At 33.2% G+C, this 21,822-nt stretch overlaps 1 protein-coding gene across 1 annotated transcript; it reads right to left on the minus strand.

Annotated features, from left to right (window-relative positions):
* Nucleotides 1-1,233: 1,233 nt before the first annotated feature.
* Nucleotides 1,234-21,150, minus strand: Fcp3C (Follicle cell protein 3C). Its single transcript, XM_072521419.1, has 4 exons — nt 21,010-21,150; nt 16,111-16,356; nt 13,177-13,464; nt 1,234-1,502 (listed from the first exon to the last, which is right to left on the minus strand). Exons 1-4 carry the CDS (start codon nt 21,016-21,018, stop codon nt 1,317-1,319), a joined length of 729 nt encoding a protein of 242 aa, XP_072377520.1. The 5' UTR covers nt 21,019-21,150; the 3' UTR covers nt 1,234-1,316.
* Between the last annotated feature and the right edge of the window lie 672 nt (nt 21,151-21,822).

A 21,822-nucleotide genomic window follows, 5' to 3' on the forward strand; every position in this document is an offset into this window, starting at 1 on the left:
ACCAACAAAGCAAAGCTTTTCTTTTAGACATGTCGAAGGATATGTTAGGAAACATGTAATTTGAAACTTAAACAGATGTACTGACTATATATGACGGTAGTCAGACCTATGATTAGTCAGACCTGTGATTACGTAAGCTTATTCACCAAAGCTGAATAAGCTTCAACGACAAACATGCTTAATCATAACAGGAGCTACGTCGACTATCCAACTGCTTATATAGATGGAGAAGGAGGCGAAGGTAGGGGCATATATAGAAGGCGGATAAGGGGAAATCGGAATAAAACGAATCTCATAATGTCAGATCAATATAGATTGCTCTAAAATCGATAAAGGACTTGGAGCTAGAGTATACGGAGGAAACTAAGGCTAAGCCTTAGTGAAAGCCTAGGTAATCACTCTGCTATCTTTCAAGTGTATCTTTGTATCTTAGACATGTGCCTCCAGGACCTTATCACGAGGAACTGATTAACTCCAAGTTAGTTTGAAAATATCCTCCGAATCTGATTCGGATCGGAAAAAGTAAATAAATGTAAGTTTACTCTGGATGCCTGCATATACTGGTATTGAAGGAAACGAAAAAGCGGACTTACTTGCCAGGAAAGGGACAAAAGAAACATTAATAGGCCCAAAAACTCCATCTAGCGTTTTGTAATGCTGTAACCGAAGAGCTGGTTTAATTTCAACATCCTGTAGTCCATCTATGAATGACTGCATACAAATTTGTTCTAGAAAATTTTTAGGTGCCTGAGGGTACGCCAGCTGCAATCATTTTTTATTATCGGCTTCAAATTTTTGCAGGGTTTTTTATGTTTTTGATATCGAACTTTTAGCTGACTTTGGAAAACCTTCTTTAGACACTGCTGGTCATATCTTATCTCTAAAGCTTAAACGAGAAAGGTATAACTAGGTGCATCCTGGAGAACAGATTGTAAGACAGTTGTTGCCTGACCATGAAGCGACACTACTAGGGAAGCTCGAATTCAATTCAGAAATCCAATTTTCTTCCTTTTTAATAAAACAACAGGCATTTCAAAGCAAAAGACACCTTGGATTTGTACTCTGCAGACCAATTTAATGTCGTTTTTACAAATCGTATTATTTTGTCATATATTTCGTTAAATTATGGTTTTAAATATTTTACATTTTTTATCCACGTTTTAATATAATGATTTAAAACTGAAAAAAATAGATACTCGTTAAAAAAATTGAAAACAATAAATATCTTTCATCTCTTAGTAATTCAATTTTATATTTAAAAGTAAAAATCTTTACAAAAGTGAAAATTATAAAAAGTGGTCAAATTTACAAATAAATTAACTAACAGGACATTTGTAGGGGATATTATCTTTGCAACAGAATTCTCTGCCGGCTGAAAGATTTGTTCCGTGCCATTTGTCACTGTGGTTTTTGATGAACAAGTATGCTCTCTCCTTGAAGACGTGTTCTCTGTCAACCGTGGCGCATATAATTTCACTACTCTTCGGCAGGTGTTTGATGATCTGAAACAATATTTATTATTAGTTAATTTAAAATATTTCTGTTGATTAGTTTACATTAAAATATAATAACGGCGATACTAAATTTTTTTAAACAGCAACAGTTAGGTTCAGATTCTCTATATATTTCATTGCTAGAAAGGATATAAGAACTAAGAGATACAACATACATTCAATTTTCATGATTCGTTAAAACTCGTTAGATTCGTTAAAAGAGCTTTTAACAGTTAGAGTAGTAGATGCGTTATGTATCGTTGTATTTGCATGCAAAGTTTCTTGTATTTCTTCTTTTTTGTTTCAAAGAGATTCTTTATCCCAACCCAGTATATATCCACCGGTCAACCTGAAAAGACGTAAGAGAAAGCAACACAAGAGAAATAACTTAATTAATTCAAGAAAACAAAAGTTTAAAAGTTTTAAGGTGAAATACAAAAATCATAGGTAACAAAAATATGTACAAAATAAAAAACAAAGACGGAAACATTACTACGGATAAAACCAAAATCCTTGAGGTTGTCGAATCCTTTTATCGCGAAATGTATGAGAGCACCGACGAAAGGCAAGATCAGCCCTTGCCCAAAATCACAAACCAGGGATCAGAATTAATGCCATACGAAATCAAAACGGCACTTTTAGAAATGAAAAATTACAAACCCCCTGTCGATGGCGGAGTAGTGATCGAAGCGATCAAACTAGGTGGTGATAAATTTATCCAGGCTTTGGCCAACCTTTTCACTGAATGTATCTACCAAGGAAAAACTCTTTCTTAATGGAATAATGCAGTTATTAGTTTATTACACAAGTAATGAGACAAAACAGATCTAAAAAACTACCGTCCTATTAGTTTGCTTTAACACATATTTCACAAAAATTATCAAAAAAAGACTGGACGCTAAGTTAGACTTCTATCAGCCTAGAGAACAAGCTGGATTTACATCGAGATACAGCACTAACAACCATTTACTTGTGATAGAGAACCTGATAGAGAAGTCTGCAGAATACATCAAACCATTGGCACTGATCTTTGTAGACTACGAGAAATGATTCGATACCATAAGCCATCAGAAAATGTTAAAAGCATTGACAGAATGCCGAATAGACCATCGCTACACTAACATAATCAAATATATCTACCAAAATTCCACAGCTAGCGTAAGACTATCTGAACAAGAAACAAATAAATTCTGTATACAGCGAGGAGTATGGCAAGGAGACACCGTTTCTACAAATCTATGATGATGCAGTAGTATTATTTGAAAACTTATATCACGCTTCCTTGGAAGTCGGACTAAAGATTAATATAAACAACACGTAAATAATGACTAATCTGGTGCTAAATCGAAATATTGCTGTTGATGGAATGGATATTGTGCAGATTACATCGTATAACTACTTAGGACATAAAATTCGGTGGGAAGAGATAAGCAGACATGAGAGCTCCCAAGTCGCATAGGATTGGCCTGGGCAACGTTTGGTAAATTAAACTATGTATTTAAATCGGACCTACCCAGATGTCGCAAAAGCAACTCTCTTTGTCAACCATTTTCCATCCACTCTTGAATGTAGGTCTCTCCCAATTGCTTCCATCTTTCTCTATCTTGCGGCAATCTAATCCACTGTTTGCCTGCCACTGCTCTTATGTCATCTACTCATCTTTTTTGAGGTCTTCCCATGCTTCTTGTTGTCGTCCTTGGTCTCCATTCTAGAATTTTCCGTGTCCACCTGTTGTCATTATATCGGGCTACGTGACCTGCCCAGCGCCATTTCAATTTTGTAAGTTCTTCCACAATATCTCTAATCTTCGTTTTACGTCTTATCTCGGTGTTTCGAATCTTCTCTTAGTGATATTCCAAGCATGATTCGTTCCATTGCTCTTTGCATTGTTTCTAATTTTTTAGCAGATTTTTTGGTAAGGGATACTGTCTCCAAGCCGTAGGTACAAACTGTTATACACCTGCATGTGATATACACCTTTTTCTTTAAGTTTACAGGAATGGAGGTGTTTTTCAACATATATGCTAGTTTGCCGAAAGCGCCCCATGCCAGTTGTGTTCTTCTTTTAATTTCAGCATCTTGGTTTGGTTTTCCTAGTTTGATAACATGATCTAGATATACATAATGTTCAACATTTTCTATGGTATGATTTTGTATTGTTATATTTGTCTCGGCCACGTGATGCGGAACGAAGAAAAATATCGAATTCTTCAACTTGTTATGCAGGGTAAAGTATTTGGCAGAAGAGGACCGGGACGCCGTCGTATCTCGTGGTTGAAAAATCTCCGACAATGGTTTGGGATGGCCTCAGCGGAGCTGTTTCGCAGAGCAGTCAACAAAACCATGATAGCCTTGATGATCGCCAACATCCGGACCGGATAAGGCACTGAAGAAGAAGAATATTTGTCTCGACTCAGTATTTTTGTTTTACTGTAGTTCATTTTTAAGCCTACCGCTCCTGAAACTGCATTTAATTGTTGTAACATATCATTTAGTTCTTGGATATTATCGGCTATTAAAACTATGTCATCTGCGAATCTCAAATGGTTTAAGTATGATCCGTCGACGTTGATACCCTTGCTGTTCCATTCCAGTTTCTTAAAAATGTCTTCTAGAGCAAGGGTAAATAGTTTGGGAGTGATGGTGTCTCCTTGTCTTACTCCTTGTTGTAGTCTTATGGGATTATTTTTTATGTTTTCGTCCAGCTTTATCTGCATGGTTGTATTTTCATATATGTTTTTAATTATGTTAGTGTATCTTGAATCTATAAGTGCATTTTCTAAAAATTCAATCATCATCATCACTGGCTCGACAACCCTTTTTGGGTCTTGGCCTTTTCTAGGATTCTTCTCCATTCCGATCTGTTTCGTGCTTTTTTTCTCCAGTTTTTTATTTTTAAGGTTGTTATATCATTTTCTATTTGTTCTAAGTATCTCAGTTTCGGTCTTCCTCTTGTTCTTTTTCCTACTGGCATCTGTTTGAATAGTTTGTTTGGTATTTCGCCTTCTTCCATTCTTTCTACATGTCCTATCCAACGCAGCCGTCCTATTTTGATGAATGTTATAATATCCGGATCCTGGTATATTTTGTATAGTTCAGAGTTGTATCGTCTTCGCCATATTCCGTTTTCTTTTGTGCCCTTGTATATGTGTCGCAAGATTTTTCTTTCGAAGGTGGCTAACAACGTTTCCTCTCTTTTAGTAAGTGTCCAGGTTTCTGAGCCATATGTGAGTACCGGTCTTATTAGGGTTTTATATATTTGGCATTTTGTCTTTCTTGCGACGTTATCTGATCTTAGGTGTCTAATTAAGCCATGGTAACATTTATTTGCAATAAATATTCGCCTCTTCACTTCCTCCGTAACGTTATTATCAGACGTGACTAGGGATCCCAAGTATATAAAGTTTTTTTCAAAAATTCAATCACTGCCCCATAATTCGATCGAATCAAATGCTTTATGGAAATCGACGAACACCATATGAATGGGAACATTATACTCGGTGCATTTTTCTATCAGTGTTCTTACGGTTGCAAGTGGTCTATGGTATTAAAATGTTTTCTGAATCCAGCCTGCTCGATAGGTTGATAGAAATCGAGCTTATGTATTAGGCGGTTGGTTATGATTTTAGTTAGTAATTTATACAGATGTGATAGCAAGGATATTGGTCGGTAATTCTCGATGTTTGCTTTGTCTCCTTTCTTGAATAGTAGAATGAATTCTGAGTTGTGCCATTCTTGAGGAATCTTTTCTTCATCAATTACTTTATTAAATAAAATATTTAATACCTGTTCCATTTTTCTGCCACCAATTTTCAACATTTCAAATGTAATTTTATCCTCTCCCGGACATTTATTCGTTTTTCTTTCTATATAGTTTCTTTGATCGTTCCTAATTTCTTTCTTCACGTTTTTGTTTAAACTTTTGAAGCTGTCCGAAGTTCGATCTGTTCTGTTTCGTCTTTCTTGGAGTAGTTTAATTGTATTAGGTTGGAGTTTAGATGTTTTGGCTGTTTTCGTATTTGATCATATTTTCTTAACCGATGTTGTTACAGTTACTTTTATTTTATTGGCTAGTCCGTTTATATCCATTTGTTTCAGTGTCTTTATTGATTTTAGTCTTGTGCTTAGCTCTTTTTGGTATTCCGTTTGTTTTTGAAACAAGACATCGGTGGTTGGGTATCGTTCTCGTTTAATAAGTTTGTTTCGTTCTACTCTCCTCTGTATTTTAATATTCGCTCTAACCAATCTATGGTCACTCCCGGTATAGAATTTGTTTAGTACTGTCACGTCGGTGCATGTTTTTGTTATTGGAGAGTATGCAGTCTATTTCGTACTTAGTTTTCTTGTCTGAGCTGATCCACGTCCATTTACGTTGTTTAGATTTTTTAAAGAAAGTGTTGAGATAAAATAAATTTTCGTTGTTTAAGTAGTTGTACAACATCTCACCCCTTCCGTTCCTGTTGTCCAGCCCAAAACGACCGATATATTGTGTGTCACCCTCTTCTTTTGTTCCAATTTTTTTGCATTAAAATCTCCTGTGATTATTACGAAGTGCGATTTTTCTTGGTTCCTTGCTGTTAAGTTCCTTACTTTATAGGAAGCTCGTTTTTTATCAGGAACGCTACACCGCCTATGTGATGATTTTCTACGGAGTTTTTCTGGTATAGCTGTTGACCAGATTTTAAGATGGTACATGCTTCTCCTGGTAAGCGAGTTTCGCACAGTCCAATTATATCTCATTTGATATTTGAGAGCTCTTGTTCTAGTTCGGCAAGGTGTTCTTGGGTACTCATATTTCTTATATTGTAAATGGCCGGCAAAGACCGGTCTGGGGAGGCAAAGATTCAGTCGAATATTTGCCTCCCCCAGAATCCATGAGGCTGACTGATTGCTCAGTGTGAGATTCTGAGTGTATAACTCTACTCACCTGGGGTAATTTCGTATTGATACTCGACATCTTCAACTTGGGAGGTTTTAGCATATTTAAAACGCCAAGCTTGCCGAGCGGGTGTGATTCTATACAATCCCTAAAATCAGGAGATTGCCACTTCCGCCATCCACGCCGTACCGAAGGTATTCTTCTCCTCCGTAGCTGCCAATATGGACTTCATCCGTGACCCTGGATAAGAGACCCTAAGCAGGTACTAGTTTCCCGGGTCAGGAAACCCCTGAAATCTGCGGAGGTCAGTGATTGATTCATTTTCCCTGGAACATCAGCAAAAGGAACATCATTGTACTCACTTATGGAGCGAAAACATTAATATTCAGAAAAAAGGTAGTGAGTTAGTTTCTCGTGACTTTCTCGTGACATAGGGAGACCTATGTTGACCAGTAGACGCATACAGGTTGATGATGATGTATGTAGTATATATCTTTTAACTTAAAACCATGTGGAAAATCATGTTATTGATCATTTTGGGACAAAATGGTATTCTTTAAAAGTTTTTTTACAGCTACAAATTGATGTTTTAGAGATATATATCGCAAAGAAAAAATTCAATGCAACATGTTTTGAGGTGTAATCAACTTTGCTTAATAACTAATATTTTCGATATTGGCCAAAATAAAGTTTTGCGCAAGATTAATTTTTTTTAAATATTGTATATAATTAAAATAATGTCATTTTAGGCTTTAGACCATGCAGAACTTTTTATACGATAAATTTTTGCTTATTTTTTCATATGGTGCCAACTTTCTGAGACATATTGTAAAAGGTATTTAAGTATTATTTAAACCGCTGAATACCTGGAGAATATAGGTTTAAGTAAGGAAAAATCTTTATAAATGTCAAAATATCTTTTAATTTAAAGTAAAACTTTAAAACGAGTACAATTTAAACGACAATAAAAAGTTTGTGTGATATTTTGTGTGATTAATTTTTATTATATTAAAAATACCGCTTCTATTGTGGCTACTCACCCTTATTTTAACCATACAGATTCACACGGTCATCACGGTTTGGTATCAAGTACAATGAAGGAATGGACCCTAATCAAAATAAAATTACAGACAATACCAACCCACCTACACAAGGTACTTATGACAAAAAATTTAAATCACAACCGACCAACAGCATAGAAACCTGTTCGTCCATTCCACCAGACAATTTAAATACCTAATTACATCGGGGTGTAACTTCCCTTAACTCAAATTGAAGGTGGGTACATACATTTTCCACCCCGGCAATCATGCTTAACCGGTTAAGTATGAGAAATCGCTTCGCTCAGATTTGGTGGTTAGTTCTGAATTGGGGGAGCAGGCCAATGGCGTGCTCTAGGTGAAAATACAAATATAACAGGTGCAGTAAATATTTATTCTTGATTCTTTCTTACAATAATTGAAAATTTAAATTTAAAATCTGTTTTGAAACTATTTCTAACTGCTACAGTATCTATGCGAACTGCCGTTTCATTAGTAGAAAATTTTGATTAAATATAATTATATAAAATTGATTATTGGCTTACAAATGCAAAAATAGATGTTTAGATAAACACTATGGGTTTCAGTGGCTGGCATTTCCAATGTTTACTTTTTGTGGATACTATGATAATATGGGAAATCGACTCTATGTTCTTAAAGGCCTCAAGTGGTTCGTAAATGGGTATTAATTTATGTTTCTAAAATCGCCCAATAGGTGACATGTATCCAAAAAGAGGTTGCCTGTTGGAAAGTCTAATAAAATATCTAGCAATTATGAATCTTTACCGGTTAAGTTGAACAATAGCTTCAAGATACTGAAAATGTTTTTATTAATTTTTTGGATTTCTTCTGATTACAATTCCTTAAAGAGATCCAAAGGACAAATCTTTCGTTATAAAATGGAAACCAAAATTGACACAATTTGACATTTACCAGGTAAATAATAATAATATCGTATGGCATTTTTACGGGGAGATCCTTTCGGATTGGTCCGGTTCCAATTGCATCTTTAACCCCAGGTAATTAGTGTTGATGCACACTAGTCTAGGTGGACCGACGGCTTTACGTATTCTCCGAAAAACGGGAATGGCTCGTCAATATTTTTAGACATGAAAATGCCGTTGTTGGCGCTGAGAATCGAATCAGTATGTTGGCCGCTGAGCTACGGCCGCCCCACTTAACAGATAAAAAGTAGTAGGTACTAAATATCAAAGACGAGCAAATGTAAGCACAAAGAAATTGTTGTCTGTTGTGTATATTTGTAAAATTAATAGTACAATCAGACAGAAAAAAATATGGTACAGATACAAACATACTAATAAGTAGGTACGGACAATTAAGACATCAAATCACATAGAGCGAAAAACAAAGAAAATGAGGACGATGACGGTAAACAAAATAAAAGTTAAAAGGGTTTGAATAATTGCATTGCAATTATTGTGTATGGCAGATATATTAGCAGTACATTTATTAAAATTATAATAAATGAAGTAGATATAAAAATGGAAGGTAGGTGATTTGATAGCGAAACATTCAAACAAAATAAAAATATGGTGCTCGAGTTTGACATCATTAAATAGAATCAGATCGTTGCATTAAACTAGGAAGGATACGCGAACGAACGCAAAATAGGTAATGGACGAACCTGAAATTTATATCAGTAGTTAATTTACAATGCATTTCAATGTATTACCTATCCATTTAAAATATGTCTTGTTTTTAAAAGCCACTGCCATGATACGACAAGAAATAACAGTGATGACAACTTTGTCGTATCGTATGAGTAATAAAGATTTTTCTAGCCAGAGTTGCCATAGTTATAGAAAATATGTTTTCTTATGAAATACCTATACAAATTAACAAATTTTTATTGAACATTTTACCATTTGATTGTTGCCTACTTTTACTAAAAAATTACTGTTTTGTTACAAGAGTTATGATAGGTTTGATTAAGTTAGGTAAGCTTTATTGGCACTGTTTTACATTTTGAATAATACAATATATCGAAAAAGTATGAAATATTAAGATAATACATTATTTGGGATTCCCAGTGACTTAAATATTAGAGAAGGTTGTCAAAGCCAAAACCATTAACAGTAAACACAGAAGTCGACAAAACGTAGCACGTAGCAGCTAATATAATAAAAGTGCCGTCTACTGTGACGATCATAAACGAAAACAATTCAATAATTTATAAATGGTGCATTTTCATATGAAAAATAATTTTTTCAGGAAAGCCTTTATATGGACATGTCTTACGATAGGCTATAACCTTGAAATCGCTTGAAAGGTGATGTCGCTTACAAATTCAAGTACAAATACTGTGAAAGCATTGTGTTTCTGAGGCATAGACTGTCTTACAATATTTGAGCTGCAGAAAAATGTTCTGGAAATTTTATTCATATATTTGAGGAATATTGTTGAATAATCAGAGAGCAAAAGAAAGAAATGAACGAACTAATAAAAACGAAACACATTCAATGAAAACCTGGATAGACTACTTTCGATCCCTAGTTGCTGAAGGTGACGATAATGAACCACTAACAAAAGAAGTGACGACGAATGAAGAAATAAATATTGAAGAGGAAGAGGTAAAGGAAGCTCAAAATATAATAGAACAAAACATAATACCACAAGAATGGAGAGCAAGCATCTCTCCTCTTCCCCCCAATCACCTCTTTTCAAAAAGGGAGACAAATGGGACTCTAAACACAACACTAAAATTAACAACCAAAGTCGTAACAAATAAACTGAATACAATTATAACACTAGCAGCATAAAAAATACAGTGAATAAAATTATAACACTAGCAGAAGAAGAACAAGGTTTTAGGTCGGGAAGATCATGCACATACGCTATATCTGTGTTTGGATCTTAAGAAATTAAAATTAAGAGTCAAATTAAAGGACGTTATCCACTTATTGTACGCAAGAAAGATACCTCTAGTAATATTCAAAACGATTGAAAATATCTAGCAAAACAACACAATAAGTAAAAGTAGAAGAAGAACTAACTGACCTAATTGAAGAATTGAATTGAATCTGGCAACGGGATAAGACAGGGAGATTCCTTAATTTCTCTATTATTCAAAGTGCTGATGGATGAAATAATAAAAGAAATACTAAAGAAGAACTAAAACGGATGCCAAATGGAAGAAAAATAACTTAACATAATCTGTAATTACTTTAAAATGCCACAAGAAAATAGCTTCAGAACAATACTAAGATGTAAATTGGAGCTGAAAGGTCAGATAATAGAACAAGTGATGGAGTTTAAATATCTAGGCATCAGACTATCTAGCTACGGAAAGCTCGAAAGAAGAAGTTAAAGATCAAATGAATATAGCAAATAGAGCCACAGGTTGCCTTAATGAAACAATATGGAGAAATAAAAATATCGGGAAAGAAATGAAAGGCAGAATTTACAAAACATGACCTGGCACAGAGAGGATAAAAAGAATGTTAGAAACAGCAGAAATGAAAACTCTTTGTTTGATTGGTAAGACACTATGGGACAGAGCTAGGGGTACAGATATATGACGTATATGCAAGGTGGAGAACATCAAGGACCGGATAAGACGATCAGTAGGAAGACCACTAAAAAGAATTAAACGACAACTTACTGAAGGCACATTAAAAAACACATAAAGTCATGTCTACATAAAAAGAAAAAGAAGAAGAAAAAGAAGAGGACTATTGTTAAGTCATAGTCATAGAGAACAGTCATAAATACTTACTAAAAAGCATTAACAAACGAGGTAGAGGTTTTCGACATGTTAGAACGGTATTCCAATTTTTATTTATAGCAGGAATATTTTTTTCTGTAAAATTAAATACCAAATACTTCAAAAATTTATCACCGGAAAGATTTTTGTTACAGTAATTTAGGGAGTTTTGGCCAATATACTCAGAAAGTAATTCAATTGCCAATCAAATGATTTTTAAAGATATTAATAAACACTTTTGGATCAAATTATTATATTAACTGTTAATATACTGCTTCATGCTTCACTCTTCTTCTTCTTGATGTGCCTATCCGTTACGAATGCTGGCGATCATCATGGCAATCTTTATTTTATCTACAGCAGCGCGGAAAAGCTGCACATATGTTGTATTGAACCAGATTCTGAGGTTCTTTAACCAAGATGTTCTTCTTCTTCCTAGACCTCGTTCTCCAAATATTTTTATTATTATAATTTTTATTTCATTTCGCTTAATATGTCCGAAGAACTATAACTTTCGAGATTTGATGGTGGTCAGTTACCTCTCGGTTCTTATTCATTCTTCTGAGGACCTCCTCATTTGTAACTCGGTCAGTCATGCTTCATAAAAAGGTGTAATTTAAAAAAAAATCTTGAAGTATTTCCTGTTTCTTGATATAAAATAGTATTTCATGGCTTATTGAGATATTTCAATAGTTACCGCTTTCTTTAGTTTTAGTTTTTAAAACGGGTACCCACACGAATATTAAGATATAAATTTAAAATGTAAAAAACAGAATACGACAATTTCCTTTTTAGAAAAAAAGTGATAGGTACAGTAAGCGGTACAGTAGACTAGCGCGAAGTACAAAAATATAATTGTATTTATATGAAATTATTTTAAAACGAGAAGTGTCATAAGCATTTTAATAGATGATTCAATATTGTTATTAATTGGATGGCATTTAATTTTATGACTTTTGTCATATTTTCTATATTTAATGTCTATATTTTCTCAGTTATTTTTTATGCAGTTTTTAATTTAAACCTGCTTCGAATAAATATGTGATAATTAGAAACGAATTAATCGAGAGTAGTGATTTGAGGTGAAGAACCGCTATTTCGTGACGCTACCCCGTAATACCTTCTCGTGGCGCTAGTTCCGTGACGTCTTCTCGTGACACTAGTTCCGTGACGCCTTTTCGTGGCGCTAGTTCTGTGACGCCTTGGCGTGGCGCTAGTTCCGTGATGACATGTCGTTGCGCTAGTTCCGTGACACTGGCCTCGGCATTCTACTATAGAGAAAGAAGTAATACAACGCCAGTATAGAAGCTTCGCTTCAACAAGAAAAATGGCTTCTTTGGAAATATGGCCATGTATTACAAATAATCAATAACATCGAATTTCACGATACAATAGAGTATCAAAAAATCCAACTGTGAATTATGTGTGAATCGACTAATTTTAACCTGCAGCATACTAGCAATTTACCGTCTGTCGATCTAATGCAATTTTATGCTATAGCATAAAATGCATATGGATGATAATATGCATTCTTTTACCTTTTGGCACTATATAACTATATATTTAAGTTTCAATACTGCATATCATCTGGATTCTTTACATGTGCCAACTTTCATGCCTAGGACTTTAACTTCAAGAGTTATGGTACAGCCAGATAGGTAGGCACATAGTGAGGAAGACGGATAGACAATCACACGATATGTAGATGTCATTAATAAAGGGAAAATGTACTTTCAACCAGCATAAAAAAAATCTTGAATATTTAGGTTATAAATTTAATATTGTATTATAATCTATTCGTTGGTATAACTGAAAGAAGCAGAACAATTGGCAAAACTGTGAAGTATAACGGAATATTTAAAAATGTAGTTATGTTAACGCTATAGGTATATAAAAGCGTATCTACTTTTGAAAACTAAGCGATGTAACTGTTTTATATTAATAATTATAAGTTCTTTTAAGATCATATTATAATATTTTTCTACGCCTATGTTTACAATTATAAAGATAAAACCAATAAAAACAAAATAATGTTCTCACCAATTCTAAGCACTTGTTCGTACACTGTCTGTTGCCTACTGCATTATTCATAAAAGGGGTGTCCATTTCCTGTGTCAAGACCGGCAACCCCTTTGGTTGCTTCTTTGACCCTTTCTTGAACTGGCCGCTCAAGAAAACTCCACAAGTACATGGAATAGGATCTCTCCCTCCGTGGCCATTGTCCTTATCGTCCTTGATCTCTTTGTGGTGAATTAACCTTTCGACGAGGGACGGTCTGCGTTCCTTAGAATATATCTCGTTACTTTCGTCATCTTGTTGGCTAGATTTCTAGAACAGAATAGTAGTACTATTTTAAACAAAAAATTTATTTATAAATAAATACATCTACTACCAACTGGTATATGTTAAAAACACATATATACCGTGGCAAAATAAAAAAGAGAAACAATGGACAAAATGCAATATACTAATCATATACCAATATAAGAATCCATTAGTTATAATTGATTTTTATACCATGTTCCATTTTCAAAGATGTAACATAAAGTTCATCTTTAGTAGCTATATGTTTTTAATTAAACGCTGGAATTTATCTAATAATCTTTTTTTATTTCAATTCACTGCATTGACTATTAAGATTATTAGCGGAATAATCATTTTTGTGTAGTGTGTGTTGAGCAAATAACTTGTTACTAAGTAAAACCGGCTTCATTGTCGTTAAAAAGCGTTGATTATTATATTTAAACGACCGCGGTACTTGAGTGATGATACAACAAAGGTGAGAATTTCTAGTTTGTATATATATATATATATATATATATATATATATATATATATATATATATATATATATATATATTCTGCGCGTCATTAAAAAAGGCCACATTTTTCAATAATTTTACGTTTATGCAATTTATCCTATTGTAAATAAACTCCCACAATGCAGAAACACTTTTAGGCACCCCTACTGGATACCGAATGCCGACAGATCAATTAAGGGTAATAAGTTCGCAAAATCTATATCAGTTTTACGACTTCGGAGAATACACGTGTTGTTTGTACGTTGTTGTTCTTGGAATATGACTGTTGTGTTTTTAAAAAATCTTTCATTAATGTACAATTGTTCAAAGAGTGAACTTGTGCAATTTTTAAATTTAAAAATATGGCTGAGTTATCTTTTCAAATTGTTACTTTGCTGATAATGGCATGAGTCAAAGAGAAGTGGCCAGACAGTTGTGTGGTCCAAAAAAAACATACCAACGATTCGTAGAGACTGGATCTTACAAACGATGACCAGGATCAGGCGCGACAAGAATGTTGACAGTGAGAAGAAAGTTGAAGGAATTTGGTCTAAGGGCTCGTTGCCAGCAATAGGACCTTTGTTAACAACAGCACATCGACAACGCCGACTTGAGTTTGCTCCAGACCACGAGCACTGGACGATAAAAGATTAGAAAAATGTTTTGTTTAGTGATGACCCCAGAAAGTTTTTTTGTGGCTCAGACGGTCGCATCAAAACGTACAGAAGACGTGGGGAACGATATGCTGGTTGTGCTCGTCGAGTACGTGTTGCTTTTGAAGGAGGCTCTGTAATGTTTTGGCGGACATTTTATTCGAAGACCGTAATGACCTCGTGTTTGTTAATAAAGGAGCGTTAAATGCTCACCGATACGTTAACAAAATTGTATACGAGCATGCAATGCCTTCTGCTGGGTTTGTGGGCGAAAACTTTATTTTCACGCAAGACAATGCGCGGCAACACGTAGCCAGGATGGTAACGCAATACCTGGAAACCGTCGGCGTGCTAAAAATGAATTGGCTAACTCAAAGCCTAGATTTGAACCCGATTAAGCATGTTTGGGATTAATCAAGCAATAAATCGTGAGCAGCTTCAATTGGCGTTCATGGAAGAATGAGAAGTTTTTCCTCAAGACAACATCCAGAATTTGATCAATTCAATGCCAATTTAAACAAGGAGTGTAATTTAAAAAGATGTGTTAATAAAGAATATTAAAAATCATGACTTTATTGTAATTTTTATAAAGAAAACAGAAAAAATTTACAATGTTAATTTTTAAAATTTTTCATTAAAATCGTCATTTTGGGAGAAGTTTTATTAAATCATTAAAAGAAAATATGTGGGCGAGATAAAACAAAGAAAACATGATAGAAAGAAATAAAAAAAATGGAAGAAGTTGGTAAACAAAATCGAAAGGAACTCATTGGTGATGCATGAGATTAGCAGTATTGAAATCAATATTTTTTGCAAATAAAATACCGTAAGGATCTCCACTGAGAGGTATATATGATATATAATAATAATAAATATAAAATAAATAAGAACTAAAGAATACATATACATATAAAATATTTGAAAAAGTCCTACACTTTAGTCATAAAGTACCAAGGGATGATAGTCAATGAAGATACTGGCAGAAGACGTAAAGATGTAAAATTGCCGAAACTTTCTGTTTAACAAAAACATAAAACTCAAAATCTTAGTTGCAATCGGAACAATAATTACTTATGGTACGAAACGATGTGTTTAACACAAATATGAAGAAAAAATTAATTACCATCAAGCTAGGAAATGTTAAATTTCAGCAAAGTAACAATCATGAAGAGGCATCACAAAAAGAGAAAATATTTTTAAACTTATTAAGGCACAAAGCATTAAATGGATGGAACTTGATGGTGGATGACTTTGAATCAGAAGCTAAAGAAACATGTAAAGAGAGGAAAGATGAGAGAAGATTGCATATAAAAACAAATCATATCTAAAGAAGCAAGAAACATTATTGGAAATAGATTCTTCGCGAGAAATGTATCAGAAAAACATAAAGGAAGTGCTAATAGAAGAAAAGATAAATTCACCAATTAACTACAGAAGTCATATATTTATAATAGTGAAGCGTGACGTAAAAATTAAAATCATCAGATGTATATAACATTCATGAATAAATACTACTTTACCTCATCAGCTATTCTAGGCTTGGGTTCCACTTGTTCTTTAGGTTCACACTGAGTTGTTTCCGTTGTTGACTGCATTGGTACTGTCGAATTATGTACAGGAATGATTTTCTCTAGGGCTTCATTTATGGCATCTTTCTCATTAGCCTTTCTCTCTAAATCATTATGGTTAAACACTATACTGGGCTTAAGTAAGCTTGCATCCAATTTCATATTGCAAAAAATGCAAATAATAATTACTAGCCGTAACTGGAAAGAAATGTTTTAACTTTTATTGTTTTAATTTATAGGTAAAATATTAAAAATTAATTATTTTCAATTTTATTTTAATTTACGATCAATACATAACAACAAAAATGACAAACACGGAAGACCAAGACTCAATAAAAATACAAACAGAAAAAATAGAACAGGTAAATGCGTATATCTATCTAGGACAAGCAATCAGAGCTAACAGAGAAAATCAAACAGCCGAAATACCGAGCCGAGTAAGAATGGGATGGGCAGCGTTCGGCAAACTTTCTTACGTTCTAAGAAATCAAACAATCCCTCTATACTTACGAAGCAAGGTATATAACTCCTGTATAATACCGGTGCTCACCTACGGAGCACAGACATGGACATTTACACAGGCCAATTTGGATAGGATAAGGAAGGCACAAAGAGCGATGGAGAGACAAATGTTGGGTATATCACTTAAAGATAGAAAACGTAACCAGTGGATCAGAACCAGAACAAAGACAGTAGACGCGATAGAACAAGCAGCAAAACTGAAATGGAAATGGGCTGGACACAATGAATGTCTCCAAAACGAACGATGGAACAATGCCATCGGAAAGTGGCGTCCATACAATGCAAAGAGATCAAGAGGCAGTCCACAGATGAGGTGGAAAGATGACATCAGGAAACAAGGAGGTCCCACATGGCAGAGAACAGCTCAAGATAGGGAAAGATGGAGAGAACTGGGGGAGACCTACATCCAACAATGGAAGGATAGAGAATAGGTTAAAAAAAACCATAACAACAGCAATTGATGAAAAAACTCTAATTCGGTCTTTTTTTAGCTTCTGTAAAATATTTTTAAACTGCCTGTTGTAGGTCGCTGCAATATTTGAAATATAAAAGATACAATATAATATTATGTTTCCCTGAACACTGGCCCAGAGAAAACGAATTAACAATATTAAAGCTTGATGGGTATTTTTTGTCAACTTTGTATTGTAGGGAGGTAAAGAAACATGGAGGTGATGCAAGTTTTAGCGATAATAAAATCTTTAAACGACCAGTTTGCTTAATTGATATATCATGTGAATATGAGGGTGAATTTTTGTGCATTAGAAATTATAGATATTGAAACTATTTTAGCAAAAGTGTATAGGACCGGAAATGGGAATTTAAGTTTTCTAGACCTATTTTAAAAGTTATTAGTGTTTTACTCTGCTAATTTTTTAGAAATAATTTTAATTGAAGATTTCAACATTGATTTCAAAAAGCTTCTAATGAACTAAACAATTTCCGTGATCTAATTTCTACTTTTGGCTTAACCATAAATATTAATGCATTTACTACTAGATCAGTAACTTGTTTAGATAACATCTTAACAAACATAAGCAGTGAGATAGTTGGTTGTGGAATTGTGGATCCATGTATTTCTGATCATCTTGCTCAGATTTTCTACTTAAAAACAAAATCTAAAAAAAGTCATAGTGCTAATACATACAGAAGACATATAACAATTAATGGCATCCTGATGTTAAAACAGTCGTTAAATAACGTTGACTGGCTGTCAGTTTTTTCTCTCACAACAGCAACAGAATTAGCTCAATTTATTACCGAGATAATGCGAGAAAATCTTTCCACAGTCTAGATAATTGCTGATGTTACAAAAGATTATAATGAGCATAAAAAGTTTAAGAAGCACTACAAATCAACAATATCATTAAAAAAGAAACTAGCTTTTGAGCATTTATTTTCCAATTCAGAAAATATATCTCGTGGCAGTTAGAAAGTTATAAATTATTACAGAAATAAATTTCAAAAAGTCTGTCCAAGGGCGATTACATCAAACGATTTAAAAAATTACTTAACTTCAGTAGCTAAACATATTAGAAGTTCTTTTAATTCCACAAATGAAAATGTATTTATTTTTATTACCTGTTAGTGACACCACAGATGACTGAAATCATGAATGTTTTGCATAGCTTGAAAAATTCACACTGTACGGATTTTTATTTCTTAAACAAAAAACTAATTGTGGAAACTATCGATATAATTATTGAAAAATTAATTATACTTTATAATAATAATTGTCGTACTGAAGGGATTTTCTCAGATGTATTAGTAACAAAAGTGCTACCAGTTTTTAAAAAGGGAACTTTAGATGAAATTGGAAATTATCGTTCCATCTCAATCATTCCCATTTTCGGCAAAATTTTTGAGAGTATTCTAAATGTTCGTATGATAGAATATCTAGAAAAACATAAGATACTTCACTGTTATCCATATGGCTTTAGAAAAAAGTGTAGCACTATACTAGCTATACAGAAAATTGTGAGAGATATAGTTGATGGCTTGGAGGAAGGTCATTTTGTGTTTTTGGCATTGTGTAACTAATCCAAAGAGAGTTTTGATTATGAAGATTTGTACTCCCCAGTGGTAAAAATGATTACAATTAGAACAATTCTGACAGTTGAAAATTAGTATAAATACTACTTTAAACAATTAGATGTAAAAACGGTATTCCTTAATGGAGAACTAAAAGAAAATGTATATATTTATCCACCAGACAGAACAAATTGTAAACCAAATAAAGTACCTACTGAAATTAAATAAATCACTTTATGGGCTAAAAGAAGGATCAAAATGTTGGAATATTAGAATAAATGCATATTTACTTAAAATAAGCTACAAAAGATCAGAGGCTGATTACTGTTTGTACACAAAAGTTTTTGAAGATGGACAGATTATGTATTTGTTAATATATATGTAGATGGTATTGTAATAACAGGACCAGATTTGAACAGAATTGAGGTCCCCAAGGAAATTTTAATTAAAAAATTTGAAATTAAATATAAAGGGGAATTAAAAAACTTTCTTGGATTATAAATAGATTATGCTAGAGATAACGGTATTTTAAATAAAAACCAAAGGAGATACTTAACAGGAATACTTAAGAAATTCAATTTTGAAAATTGTAATTCATCACCTATTCCGATAGATCCAAAACAAAAGATTTTGACAAATCAAGACAATGATAGTAATAATTATCCAGTACGACAGTTTATAGGATGCTTCATGTATCTAATTTTAGGGTCTAGACCTGATATTAGCTATGCAATAAATTATTTAAGCAGATTTCAAGATTAACCCAGAAGTGAGTTATGGATAAGTCTTAAAAGAATTCTAAGATATTTAAAGGGGACTATAAATATAAATTTGACTTTTAAAAGAAATATACAAGAAAAACTTTTTGTTTGTTATATAGGTTCTGATTGGGCTGAAGATGTAACAGATAGAAAATCGGTTATAGGTTACTTAATTAATATATATTTAGGGATTCTACAGTATTCACTGCCTTCCCTCGCTCAACCGTTTCCATCTCTCTCTGTTGTTCCATTCTCCATCGTTTCGGGGTCGTCATCTTTTCCTCCTTCCTATGGGGCTCCATTCGGTTATTCTCTTTATCCATCTGCTGTCGCTAGTTCTTCTTACATGTCCATACCACTTTAGTCTTTTTTCTTCTATATATGTTAGTATGTCTGTTTCTATTGATGTTCTTTGCTTTATTTCGTCATTACTTCTCCTATCCATTCTTGTTACTCTGCAGCATCTTCGCAGGCATTCCATCTCTGTTGCTACTATCTAACTGCTGTTAGCTTATCTTACTGCTGTTACTTAATTAAACTTTTTGGAAATACGGTTGCTTGCGTCGCTCGAAAACAAAATTGTGTCAGTCTTTTAAGTTCAGAAGCAGAATTAGTAGCTTTATGTGTAGCAATACAAGAGTATTTATGGATTAAAAAATTGCTTATTGATATGAAGATAAAATTTCAAAATTTCACTGTGGATGAAGACAATCAAGGGTGTATATCTCTTATTAAAAACCCAAAAACGAAAAAAGGAATTAAACATATAGAACTTAAATATAATTTTGTTAGTGATAATGCAAATATCATGTAACTTTGTTATATAAATACAAAATTGCAGTTGGCAGATGTGTTAACAAAAGGGCTTCATAAAGTACAGTTTTGCAATAATAGAGATAATTAACTTATATATAAATAAAAAAAACTACTTTTTCAACTTCTTTGTTGGAGACAATAAGAAGAAAAACAAATTAAAATGGATATTCTAGTCCTTACCAACGACTCAGGATAGTCATTTGAAAATTTTTCAAAAAGTCCTTAAAAAATTAGAACTTTGCAAAAACGACTACCCAACGATCATAAAATTGAAAAGGTTTGAAAGATTTAAGTAATTATATTTAAAAAAGTTAAAAATTGAGCATATTAAAAAAAATTTGTGACTTAATTAAAAAAATATATTAACGTTGGAATAAATCGGTATAATCTATATCCAAAAATTGCAAGGAGGCAAGTGGGCGTCATAAAAAAAATTATACAAATAGCACGCAACTGACAACTTAGTCACTAGAACGAAAAATATTACTGGGTACCCGTGCCCAACGTTTAAGAAGTTACCGATAAATAATTATGGATTACTAAAAGTGTGTTAAAAACTATAACTTATAAAAAAGAAAATAAATTCTTCTAATTGGATATACAAATATAAAAAAACTGTATGTTAGAGAGATTATAATAGCCAATATTCCTAAGATGTTTGACATTGTTTAAATCTACTAATTACACACTAAATAATTATATTATGTGCTGTTTAACTAACCTTCTTCATTGTTAAGGGAAACCACTTCACTGATAACTTAAAAAATCAATTACAAGGTAACTGTTTTAGAAATTAGGTCAATTACTCATGAGGTATTTGAATGTCACGTTATTTTCAAGAAAATTGCAAGCTTGTCAAAATACTTTCGTGTACAGTGAAAACAAACAATTAAAAATAAACTAAGACAGGTGTAAATAAAAATTTAAACTATCTACAGGGTGTTTTAATTAATAAAATAAAAGCAGCAATCAATGTTTATTGTTTTATATATAATTTTTTTTTATCTTACCATGAGTATTTCTATAACAGATATGCATTAATTACATCATTTTTTCATGTTAAAGATCTTATCCATGAAAATTACATTTCTCCATAAGTTTCTATCTTGGGTAATAAATATTAATCCCCTTTAACATTGTATCCTGCCTAAGCATATCTTCCCACGTTTTCTTTGGTCTTCCTCTCCTACTTATTTTAGGAACCCACAGATCAGCAATTCTTCGTATTGGGTAATTAATGTCTCGATCTTGAACATGACCAAACCTTCTTAACCAATGCACTCTCATTTTGAGAAGACTTCCCCTAATATACTTATTCTTAATTTTATCCTTTTTGTCACTCCACTCATCCATCTAAACATTCTCATTTTCGCCACCTGCATTCTTTGTGTATCTTTCTTTTTAACTGCTCAATTCCGTACATCTTAGCTGCTCTTATGGCTGTTTTATTGAATTTTTCCTTCAGCTTTATTGAAATTTTTCTGTCACATAAAACATACTCGCTTTCTTTCAGTTTATCCATCCAACTTTAATT

This window comes from Diabrotica undecimpunctata, chromosome 2 (assembly GCF_040954645.1).
Source record: "Diabrotica undecimpunctata isolate CICGRU chromosome 2, icDiaUnde3, whole genome shotgun sequence".
Classification (NCBI taxonomy): domain Eukaryota; kingdom Metazoa; phylum Arthropoda; class Insecta; order Coleoptera; family Chrysomelidae; genus Diabrotica; species Diabrotica undecimpunctata.